The sequence below is a fragment of the Zalophus californianus genome, chromosome 11 (assembly GCF_009762305.2).
Source record: "Zalophus californianus isolate mZalCal1 chromosome 11, mZalCal1.pri.v2, whole genome shotgun sequence".
Taxonomy (NCBI): Eukaryota; Metazoa; Chordata; class Mammalia; order Carnivora; family Otariidae; genus Zalophus; species Zalophus californianus.
Window position 1 is genome coordinate 57,656,466 of NC_045605.1, and position 13,025 is coordinate 57,669,490.

Here is a 13,025-nt window from a genome sequence, read left to right on the forward strand (position 1 = left end):
ATACCTTTGGAGTTCCACATGGACTGGAAGACACATAAATTGGAGAGGTGGTATGTCAATAATTCTAATAGGCAAGGATCATGTTTTATACGTTACTGAATCCTTAAGAACAAGCACAAAGCAGGAGTTGGTAGATGTTGGCTGAATGAGTCAAACCTGAGACAATCATGAAGCATGAAGGGCTACAGGCAGGAGTTGGGAAAGATAGTTGTGGAGGAGAGAGGAAGAAAGAGTGGGGAGTGACAAGGTGTGATAGTGTTGGAGTGGGGGTGAAGGCATGAGAATCTCTGAAGGATTTGAGAGGATGAAAGAGTGTGTAGCAAGAGGACCTTATCAGGATAGTAGGCTTAAGAAGAAACATGCTCACCAGAAGAGCAGGGAAATGTTAGCTGCAGAGAGAACAGTTGCCCTAGTAACCCAGGACAGATCAGGAAACTGGAAATTGAATCTTTATAGGGCTGCCTCCAAAACAACAAACAAACTTTGTGTGACTTTGCCTTTTTACATTATAGGTAAAGTAGTAGTAGGAACAGTGATAGTACATTAGGCTACTGGCTTGAGACTGAATCTACAGTCTGGAAATGAATCTTATCCAAGCTGTTTAAAGATAACCAAGGCAGTTCTGAGGCAGTACCTTTCCTGCCAGGAATGATGGGAGGATATGAAATAGAAGCATGGGTATATTCAATGCTGGTGCTCCCTATGCCAAACCAGTCAAGCATATTTGGGTGATAGGAGGAAAATAAAAATAAAAATAACTTAAGAATGTCCTTGCTGTACCATGTGTATATATATACAATAATGCTCATATACACACCTGTGTATATTTTTATATTGAAACTAGTTATCCAGAAAGATTATGGTTTGTCATCTTGAACCATAGAGAGCAGAGATGTTCGCTTTAGAAATCCAAAGACTGACTTATATAGATCTCCTGATCTGATATACTCCAGTATATTTTCTTCTTGTTAGGCGTGACCACTCTCCAAGGGAAAAGTAAGAGGAATAGAAAGGTGTGTGTAATATGGGAATGGTTTCTTTTTTTTTTAATTCCAGTATAGCTAACATACAGTGTTAAATTAGTTTCAGTTGTGCAATATGGTGATTCAACAATTCTATGCATTACTCATTGCTCATCATAAGTTTACTCTTTTCCTCATCACCTATTTCACCCATCCCCCCACCTCTCCTCTGGTAACCATCATTTTGTTTTCCACAGTTAAGAGTCAGTTTCTTGGTTTGTCTCTCTTTTTTTCCTCCTTTGTTCATTTGTTTCTTAAATTCCACATGAGTGAAATCATATGGTATTTGTCTTTCTCTGATTTATTTTGCTTAGCATTTTACGTCTAGCTCCATCCATATTGTTGCAAATGGCAAGAGTTCATTCTTTTTTATGGGTGAATATTTATATTCATATACAGTTTCTTTTTTTTTTAAGATTTTATTATTTATTTGACAGAGACACAGCGAGAGAGGGAACACAAGCAGGGGGAGTGGGAGAGGGAGAAACAGGCTTCCCGCTGAGCAGGGAGCCTGATGCAGGGTTCAATCCCAGGACCCTGGGATCATGACCTGAACCAAAGGCATATGCTTAACGACTGAGCCATCCAGGCGTCCCTCATATGTAGTTTCTTAAATCTCCTCTAAGTCATGATTAGGAGATAACTATGAATGGAAGACAGTCAAGGTCGTTAAAGGAAAGTTTTACATAAAGTCATGATTAAATGCCTTGTTTATATTTATTATCTGTCTGAAATCCAATAAATATTATAAAAGCCGGTAAATATTCTAAGCCCAATACTGTACTAAAAAATAGTGGCAGAATCTGAAGATGATAGTGTCTGTCTTCATTGACTGAATGATGTTGGCAGGAAAGAAACTCCACAGTTCAAGGTGGTCTTTATTGAAATGCTAAGTCGTATGGTATAGACTTAATCTTTTAAGCATTGAGTGAAGGGAGTCATTGCTGTTTCATGTTTAGTAATGGTTTTAAAGTAAGAGAGGTAGAGAGAACATATCTTAAAACCTGGATATTGCAATAATAAAAAACAACACTACTTGGAAGATAAATTTCAGCTACTTTTGAGATTTTAAAAACCTGTGTACTGTATCATCATGCTCCTATTTTTGAAATGGTATCTTTTTTAATTGAAGTATAGTTGACATACAATGTTAGTTTCAGGTGTAGAACATAGTGAGTCCACAGATCTATATGTTATACTATGCTCACCACAAGTGTAGCTACCATCTGTCCCCATACATTATTACAATACCATTGACTATGTTCCTTATGCTGTACCTTTTATCCCCATGACTTACTCATTCCATAATTGGAAGCCAGTATCTCCCATTCCCTTTCATCTATTTTGCCCATCCTCCCACTCCTCTCCCCTCTGGTAACCATCAGTTTTTACTTGTATTTATGGGTCTGTTTCTGCCTTTTGTTCGCTTAGGTTCCACATGTAAGTGAACTCATATAGTATTTGCCTTTCTCAGTCTGACTTATTTCATTTAGCATAATACCCTCTAGGTCCATCCATGTTGTTTGAAAGGCAAGATGTCATTCTTTTTTTATGGCTGAGTAATATCCCATTGTGTACATACACCACATCTCCTTTATCCATTTATCTATCAATGGATACTTGGGTTACTTCCATATCTTGGCTACTGTAAATAATGCTGCAATAAACATAGGGGTGCATATATCCTTTCTAATTAGTGTTTTTTTTTGTTTGTTGGGTAAATACCCAGTAGTCGAAATTACTGGATCGGGGCGCCTGGGTGGCTCAGTCATTGAGAGTCTGCCTTTGGCTCAGGTCGTGATCCCAGGGTCCTGGGATCGAGCCCCACATCAGGCTTCCTGCTCTGTGGGAGGCCTGCTTCTCCCTCTCCCACTCCCCCTGCTTGTGTTCCCTCTCTGGCTGTGTCTCTCTGTCAAATAAATAAATAAAATCTTTAAGAAAAAAAAAATTACTGGATCATATGGTAGTTCTATTTTTAATTTTTTAAGGAACATTCATTCTGTTTTCCAGTAGCTACACCAATTTACATTCCCACCAATGGTGCATGAGGGTTCTTTTTCTCCACATCCTTGCCAACACTTGTAGTTTCTTGTCTTTTTGATTCTAAGCATTCTGACGGTGTAAGGTGATATCTCCTTGTGGTTTTGATGTGCATGAAATGATATCTTTCAATTAAAGAGGAGTTTGTTTTAGCATGTCTTAAGTTGGTATTATGTTCTTTACTTAGAATAACCTGAATCACACTCTGAATACTAATTAGTTATCAAGGTGGCTTAAGTGACCAGGTAGGTTATTCTATGGTCTGGTTTGCCATTTACTTCTCATGTATTAAAATACATAGGATAGGGGCACCTGGGTGGCTCAGTCGTTAAGCGTCTGCCTTCGGCTCAGGTCATGATCCCAGGGTCCTGGGATCGAGCCCCACATAGGGCTCCCTGCTCAGCAGGAAGCCTGCTTCTCCTTCTCCCACTCCCCCTGCTTGTGTTCCCTCTCTCTCTGTCTCTCTCTCTGTCAAATGAATAAATAAAATCTTTAAAAATAAAATAAATACATAGGATAAACATTCTCTCTCTTTAATAGAGACTAAAATGTGCATTCTCATTCAAAAAGCAGGTTACGTTTCTATATTTAGTCTAAAGTTTGACTTAGTGTTTTTGGATTCCTCCACAGGTTTGAGTGACATTTCTCCATCTACAAGCCTACCACCACTGGTTGAAGGCCAGCTACGCTGCTTTCTGAAACTTACGGTCAATAAGGTCATATGGAAGATTGCAAAGCCTCCCACTTGTGTACTTGTCCGAGTGAGATGGTGGGGAGAAACATCAGATGGAACCCTATTTTGTCCTAGGGACACATTGCAGACTGAACCAAAAGCTGTGAGAACGACTACACGTTATGCTGTTCGCTGTGGTCCAAAGCAGTTTACCTCTTATCTAACTGGTATGTTTTTGTCTTATCATTTTACCTCCAGGCCTAATAAACATGTATGTTGTTAGCAGTAGGTGTTATTGTGTACATAGTATCTATGGCTTTGTTAATCACTGAGTGAAAGAAGTTTTATAATAGCTCTTTATTGAGAGTATACTGTGTGCCAGCAGTTGATAATATATTATTTCTAATCCTTAATAATCCTGCAAGAAAGACATTTTCTCTGTTTTATAGGCAATGAAACTGAGGTTCAGAGATGAAATGAATACTCTTTAAGGTTATAGTTGATAAATGGCAAAAGTAGGATTTGAACCAATTTATGTCAGCCACCAAAACTCATACACTTTGACCACACCATGCTTCTTTAAGTAATAACTGTAGTGTCTGCTCTGGGACTTATATTATGCTCAAGGAAAGAGTTTATATATACATATGTGTGTGTGTGTGTGTGTGTGTGTGTATAAAATATATATATAAAAATAAAAGTTTATATAAAAGTATATATGTATAGAATTTATATATATAATATATAATGTATAATATGCAATTTATATATATATAAATTTATATATGTAATGTGTGTATATATATATTACATGTAGTATTTATGTTTATAAATTTTACTAATAATGCAAGATAACACATGCTAAATGAGTGGGTTAGTGAATTAATAATATAGGTTTTCAGAGCAGGGAAGGATCCCTTTACAGGAAACCAGAAGCCAAGACTTCTTCATTTCTGTTCAAGGAAAGCATTCTAAATGTACTGTATTTCTCTATTCGGGTCAGGTTTTCACATAAACACATTTTGGATGGTGTGGTTATTTATCAAATCAATCCAGTTCAAGTCATTAAAAATTACGTATCATGTAAACATTGTTGGTCTAAGAATATTAGAGAGTCAGAGTTGAAATAAGGGTTAAACTGTCCTTAAGAAGCTTATCTTGTATCAAAATTTTGAAAACCTCAAGATACAAAGAACAAAGAATTCAGTCACTCAAAAGATATATATTGAGCACTTAGCATGTGGTAGTCATTGTGCTATAGACACTGTGGGGAACTATAAAAATGAATCAACTTAATCAGAATGGTATCTAATTCTAACTAAATTCACAGAGAAGTTTAATTATAATACTAGGTAGGAAGTGACAAGTACTATTATAGGATACCCATAGATACTCTGGATACCATAAACCTAATTTAACAAATGAAGAGTAAATAAAAATTCTTTGGTAAGAGAGACGATATCTATTAATATGATAATCAACAGATCACAGACATTTATTTGAGCATCCTGTGGTATAATAAAGAATGCATTTGAACTTGAGATTGGTGTTATCAGCTGCAGGATTTGGGGAAAGTCCCTTTCCATTTCTGACTCCCCTTTTTTTCCCTCATCTGTAAAATGGGATTAGATTGCTGCCCTTTCACCTTTCTTTTTCATGAAGAAGCAGCCTGGTTGAATGAGAAGAACATGGGCTTTGAAGTCAGTCTGGAATTGGAACTCTGGCTTCAGGATTGGATGGCTGTGTGCTGCTGAGATGTTCCTTAAGATCTTGGAGCCTCGGGGTCTTATTAGCTAAATGGGGATAATAGCACTACTGGCAGGAATTATTGAGAAGATTAAATGAAAAAAGTTGTGGAAGTGATTGATCCACTACTTGGCGCATTGTAGGTGTGAGTCTTATAAAAATATAAAGTCTTGGGCACTGTGGGAATACAGAAAGTGTAGATGTAGTCTCTGATCAAAAGGAACTTACAGATTAGTTGAAAAAAACAAAACTGGTATGTATGAAAGAGTAGTAAGCAGTGCCAGACAGTAAGTAATTAAATGTCTGATTACTTGGCACATATAGTAAGTACCATATGAATATTCCAGGAAGTTATTAAGAGCTAAGTTTATCATAAGTTCTTAGGAAACCAGAATCCTACTTCCTGTTGTGCACTAATTGGCTGCTTGAATTTGAGCAAGCCATTTCATCTTCCTGGGACTTTATTTTCCCATTATTAAATTGAAGGGGTTAACCACCAAATGGGTCAATATTCAAATTTTATGAATCTAGTTAGGAAAGAAGCTTTGTAGAAGGTAGGATTTGAATAGGATATGGATGAGGTGAACCTTGTAAGTGAGGCCCAGCTGTGGACATGAGTATGATGTGTTTATTAGAACAAGAAGACACAAGAGATCAAACGTAAGTTTACAAGATAGGCTGTAACTGAAAACTTAGAAAAAGTATAACTATTTCTTAAGATATGTGGTAGATATTTGGTTTATTATTCTTTTATGTACTCTTTTGTATGCATGTTTCATTTGAAAGAAAATAAAGTCCATTGTTCTGGAAACCATGAGGAAGCAGCCAGTGACCAATCTGGCAAAGCCAACACTGGGCCCCAGTCCTAAGTAAGCCACCACCAGGCTTTAGGAGATGCTAAGCTCATTAGAGCCCTTCCCGTCCCTGTAGACGAGGCAGGCTGCAGCAAGCAGAAGCAGTTGGGTTCTTTTATATCAAAACAGCAAAACACTGAAAAAGAAGTTGAGAGAACCCCACTCTTTAATAACCAAGCCACACACAAGCCTTCCTAACACCCTGTAATCATTGCTAATTACATCAATGAATTTTTTTTTCTCTGTGCGTTTGTCATTCTTCTCTAAAACTTTATTGTTCTTTTGATCATGGGTTCACTCTTCCCCAGCCCCAGGCTCTTATGGTAGGTGCGTGTTTTATTTGAAAATAAAAATTTTTTTTAAGTAAAATTTTTTGATGTATACCCCTCTGCCCATTCCCCCCCCAAAAAAAAGAAAAAAAAGAAAGTAAATGAAAAATATCTGTGTATGTTGTAATTATTTCTGATTAGATATGGCTGTGCTGGTGCTGGAAGTAATCACCAAACTTGATCATCTTCCAATTGGTAGAGTTCAGATCAGTGGACTAGCCCAGCTTTCTCCAACTCATCACATCAATGGATTTTTTACCATTGTTTCACCAACATCCAAGAAACTTGGAGAACTCCAGGTAAAAATATTTTAATTCTTTTCTGCATAGAATAAAACTTTTTCAGCACAAGTAGTTGAGTCTGTAGAATGGATAGGTACATGACTCCCATATATCATGCTAATTCCCACTTTGTGCCTTTATTCATGTTTTTACCCAGAGACTATAATGTATCTTACTTATTCAAATCCTCTTAGTGCTTTACTGCTCATCTCAAGTGCCAAAAGTCTTTCACAGCTCCTACTGCATTCATCTTCTCTGTACTCTTTATTAAATTTCTACCATTGATTATATAATCGTTGTTCAGTTATAATCCCACACAATCTCTAAAATTATGTACTAGTAGTCTCCCTTTAATTTCCCTTTTTAGTTTCTAGATTCCCAGGGAGGCAGGACAGTGTCTTCTACTTTCTGTGTTTTTCCCACAGCTCCTAACATAGTGCCAAGCAGTAACTGCTTGTTTGACTCATGTGAATGGTATCTTTGGTTCATTCATTGATTCAGCCTTCCTGTTTTTATTTGATACATTATCATGTGCCACTAAGGATACAGAGATAAGAGACGATCTTTTCATGTAGTTTTCTAAAGTCAATGTAGGAGGAAATAGAAGAATAACAGGTAGAATGCAGCTTGATAGGTGTTATGCTAGGTCTATGTACAGGATGGTGGGAAAGAACATTGAAGGGTCTTTTCTGAGGGACACTCTTTGAGAGTGCTTTCTAGACAGTTCTGAGTATTCAGATCGCTTAGAAATTTCATGAGTTTTATACTTTGTCAAATGTACTCTAAAATACAGAAATTTAAACAGGTACATAAGAAAATATACAGCATTACCAGATGTAAGAACCTCTTATAAAACTACAAGCGCAGGAATGGCTGGCTCAGTCAGAAGAGCGTGTAACTCTTGATCTCGGGTTCCTGAGTTGGAGCCCCACCATTGAGTATAGAGATTACTTAGAAAGGAAAAAAACTATGAGCACATAATCGCATTGGTGGAACAGAATAGAGTCCAGAAATAATTCTGAGTGAAAGAACGTAACATTTTCTTTATTGTAATTATCGTATTTACATATACATCAAATTTAAAAAGTGATACCTTATGCGGGTAACTTCATGGTGAAGTGAGTCTGGTTTACTCCTGTTTTTCTGATGATACGAATTTGCATTAGATCTGCAAAACAGTTTGGCATTCTGTTTCAAGAGCTATAAAATTACCATATACCATTTACCTCAGTAATTCTACTCTTAGGAACTTATCTTAAGGAAATACCGTAAAAAGAGAGGGAAGCTGTATGCCTAGGTCTGGTTATGGAAATACACTTTATTTATTTATTTTAAGGTTTTATTTATTCATTTGAGACACAGAGATAGAGAGAGCATGAGCAGGGAGAGAGGGAGATGGAGAAGCAGGCTCCCCACTGAGCCGGGAGCCCGATGTGGGGCTCGATCCCAGGATGCTGGGATCATGACCTGAGCCAAAGGCAGACACTTAACCATCTGAGGCACCCAGGCGCCCCTGGAAATACACTTTTAATATTGAAAAATGAAAATAAGTTATTCAACAATATTAAAATTATAGTCTATTAGTGGAATATTTTGTTTCCATAAAAACAAAATTACATAGTTATGATTGTGTAGCTGCATGGAAAAATAGATTTTGGATTGATGACAAAAGAGAATTAAAATTAAATACATAATCAATGATTGGGAAAAAATAAGGAAAATTGAAAACAAAAAATAAGGAAAATTGAAAATTGAAAAACATTTTTTCCTATTTTTAAAATTGACATATAATTCATGTGTCATAAAATTCACCCTTTTAAGGTATACAATTCACTGGTTCTTAATATGTTTACAGGATTTTATAACCATCACTACTATTCCAGAGCATTTTATTACCCCAAAAAGGAGTACTGTGCCTATTAGCGGTCATTCCCCTTTTCACCCTTCCCCAGTCCCTGGCAACCACGAATTTAACTTCAGTCTCTATATATTTGCATATTCTGGATAGTTCATATAAATGAAATAATATATTATGTAGCCTTTTGTAACTGACTTCTTTCACATAGCATGTTTTCAAGGTTCATCTTTGTTATGGCATGTTTCAGTACTTCATTCCTTATTATGGCTGGATAATATGCCCCTATATGGATAGACTACATGTTGATCCATTCTTCAGTTGATAGACATTTGGATTATTTCCACTTGACTACTATGAATAATGGCAGCTTCTGTGAACATTCATGTACACATTTTTTTGTGAACACATTTTCATTTCTCTTGGTATATACCTAGGAATAGAATTACAGTCATAGGGTAAGTATGTTTAAGGAATTGCCAGACTGTTTTCTAAAGTGGCTGTATCATTTTTTTTCCATATTTAAATATCGGTTGATAAAATAATACTGGTGTGTTGGAAAATTGTATAGAGCATTGGAGGCAGAAGTCAGATTTTAAAAGATTATGGAATAAGGAAATAAGTAGTAATTAGAGATTTCTATTTCCCAAGTAAGTATCAGTGAAGGGAGGGAGAGGTGGTGTGATCTAATGGAAGTAGCACTAGAGTTCGGACATGGACAAACAGTTACAGACAGTGGAGAAACCAGAACAGAAATGGTTACAAAACAATTCTGATGTTCACTTGTTCTCTCTGAGCTTCCATATCCTATTTTGTAAAAAAACATAGTAAAACTACCTTGCAGTGTTGTTGCAGGGATTAAATGAGATGAAAAAATATGGAAACACTTAACATCTTAACATCGTGTTTAGGCATGTGATGGTGACAAGCCAAATTTACTTGAATTTGAGAGGACATGACTGATAGTGGGTGGTAGAATTCAGAAGTTTTTTGGTACTATTTTAGAGCAGGGGTTGACACATTTTGCCTGGTGCTCCGTATCTGGTGTTCTAACTAAACGTGGTTTTTCCATTTTTAAAAGGTCATTTATTTATTTTTAAGATTCTATTTATTTGAGAGAGAGAGGGAGCGCATGCGGGCATGGGCAGGGGGAGCGGCAGAGGGAGAGAAAAAAGCAGACTCCTCGCTGAGCAGGGGGCCCTACTCAGGGCTCAATCCCAGGACCCCAAGATCATGACCTGAGCCAAAGGCAGATGCCTAACCGACTGAGCCACCCAGGTGCCCCTTAAAAGGTCATTTAAAGAAGAAGATAAATATGCCATAAATAATCATTCTCTGCCCCTTTACAGAGTAAGTTTGCTGACCCCTTTTTAGAATATAAGAGACCTGATTTATTTGTAGACCAAAAAGAAGCAAGTGAAGAAAGAAATTGAAAATAAGAGGATAATTGAGCCAGTAAGATCATGAAGAGAATTAAATAGGAATGAGTTTCTACCATGAACACAATTGCTAGGGTTACATACATTGGGATGGAGGAATTTTAACCAAGGCAAAGAGGAGGAACATTTTGAGACAGACAAAATTGAAGGGGTTCATTTGATCATTTTCTTATCAACATTTATTGTATGTCAATCTACCATATGTTAGGCACTATACATTTTATTTCACTTAACTTTTTTTTTGTTTTTCTTAATTAGAGATATGTAAAACAATATCTTCTATATATAAGATATATAAATAACCATGTAGTGAACACCCATTGTCTCCTCACCCAGGCAAAGGGGTATTAAAAGAGTAAGTAAAAGAAGCCAATTTTAGAGATTCATCCATACTATTTTGTGTATCAGTAGTTCCCTTTTGCAGAGGTGTGTTCCACTGTGTGGATATTCCACGATTTTTTACCTATATGCCAGTTGGTGGACATTTGGTCGTTTGTTTTTTTTGTTGTTTTTTGTTTGTTTGTTTTGTTTTTTACCATTTTTTTGCTTCTTATGAATAAAGAACTCTGTGTAGACATGTGTTTTTATTTTCTTGGGAAAATACCCAAGAATGGAACTGCTGAGTCGTGTTCAACTTAAGAAACAACCAAACCATTTTCACATTGGTTATATAACTTTACATTCCCATCAGTAGTATATAAACATTTTCCACATATTTTCAGCACTTGGTTTGGGTAGTCTTTTCAATTTTTGTTATTCTAGTGAGAATGTACTGATATCTCACTGAGGTTTTAGTTTTCGTTTCTTGGTGATCAATATGTTGAGTGTTTTTTCATAGGCTTTTGAGCCATTCTTTTATTTTCTTCAGGGATTCACTCCCAGGCTGTAACTCCCGAGGCAAATCTGACTCACCACCTATATTTGTAGATAGTGTTATTAGAACATAGCCAGACTTACTCATTTGGGTGTGGTTTACGGCAGCTTTCATGCTGCAACAACAAAGTTAAGTACAATAGTCTCCCCTTGCCCTCGGTTTCTCTTTTGGTGGTTTCAGTGCAGTCAGGAAGCAGCTGATCCTCCTTCTAACTTATCCTCATAAGATCAATAGTAGCCTATCGCTATGTCACAATGCTTATGTCATTCACTGCACTGAATCTCATCACGTAGGCATTTTATCATCTTATCACTGGAAGAAGGGTGAGTACAATATAAGATATCTTGAGAAACCACATTCACATAATTTATTTTATTATTATTGTTAATCTCTTACTATGCCTGATTTATAAATTGAATTTTGTCATAGTTATGTATGTATAGAAAAAAACATAGTGTATATATAGGATTCAGTACTACCTGCAGTTTCAGGCATCCACTGGGGGTCTTGGAATGTATCCCTTGTGGATAAGGGGGGGACTACTATAATTATGACAGAGACTATGGCATGCAAAGCCTAAAATATTGCATCTCTGGCTCCTTCATAGGAAAGGAAAAGTAATCGGTGCATCTCATGGTTCAGCTTTAAACAGAATACATGCTCATATAGAAATTTTGGTTCGATCTATAATCAGTGTTTATAGTATAACCAGATGGGCAGCTTGGGAGATAAGGAGGTAGAAGGATGTGGGATTGAGCTAAATTTTTATCTTCCATATTAGGAAGTCAAAAGATACTGCCTGAAAACTGAGGGGGTGATCAAGATGTGACATAAATATAAGCACATTATTTGGAACTATAGAGGTAAATACCATAAGAATCAGGGGCAGGAGTTGAAAGTAGTTGCCTCTGAGAAAAGAAGAATATGGGTGTCTATGTGAGGGATTCGTTTTTGTAATAGAACTGTTTGACTCTTTAAATTATATGACTGTAAAATGTTAATTTAAAAATAACTTTTGGCTGGGTGCCTGGGTGGCTCAGTTGGTTAAGCGACTGCCTTTGGCTCAGGTCATGATCCTGGAGTCCCGGGATCGAGTCCCGCATCGCGCTCCCTGCTCAGCGGGGAGTCTGCTTCTCCCTCTCCCGCTCCCCCCTTTTGTGCTCTCTCTCTCTCTCTCAAATAAAAATCTTTAAAAAAAATAACTTTTGGGGTGCCTGGGTAGCTCAGTTGGTTAAGCATCAAACTCTTGATTTTGGCTTAGGTCATGATCTCAGGGTTGCGGGATTGAGCCCTGCATCCGGCTCCACACTCAGTGGGGAGTCTGCTTCTTTCCCTCTCCCTCTGCCCTTCCCTGAGCTCACTTTTTCTCTTTCTCTCTCTAAAATAAATAAATCTTTTTTAAAAAATAAAAATAACTTTTAAAAAAGAGTATGTAGTGAGTGATGGAGTTCTTGTCATATCACTGCTTTGCTGTCCCCCAAAACAGTCATGAATTCACTAAATATGGAATCCCTCTTGTCAAGTGGTAAGTAAAGCCAATGGGCAACTCATAGACTGGAAGATGAATAGAGGTGGCTTTAGATTGTTGCTGTGAAGAAGATTAGGTTTAGTCAGATCTCAAGAAGACAGATGCATAGTTGCTAAGAAACTGAGATTATGGAGTTAGAACAGTTTTAAATAATAACAAAGCCAAACTGGCTGGAGGGTGCTCAAAGTAGTTTGACAATAAAAATCATTAGAACCAAGCTGTTGGAGTGAGGAAGCTTTTCGAGTATTCCATTACTGGTATAGATCAGATGTTGAAGCTAACAAATGAGTCAAACAGGCTGACTGTAAGAAAAATCAACTGCCAAAAATAATAATAAAACTTTAAAAAAATACCAAACTTGGGGTGCCTGCCTGGCTCTTTTGG

The 13,025-nt window shown here is 36.9% G+C and overlaps 1 protein-coding gene across 8 annotated transcripts in view; it reads left to right on the forward strand.

Moving 5' to 3' along the window:
• The window catches only part of C2CD3 (C2 domain containing 3 centriole elongation regulator), a 139,993-nt gene that overhangs the window by 1,466 nt on the left and 125,502 nt on the right, over window positions 1-13,025 (forward strand). For 7 of the 8 annotated variants that reach the window (XM_027578311.2, XM_027578313.2, XM_027578314.2 and 4 more), the window contains exons 2-3: window positions 3,693-3,962; window positions 6,806-6,963. In XM_027578311.2, coding sequence (XP_027434112.2) covers window positions 3,693-3,962; window positions 6,806-6,963 — 428 coding nt within the window. Of the gene's footprint in view, window positions 1-3,692; window positions 3,963-6,805; window positions 6,964-13,025 lie in introns of those variants that run through there. The other variant, XM_027578316.2, reaches the window with a different exon arrangement.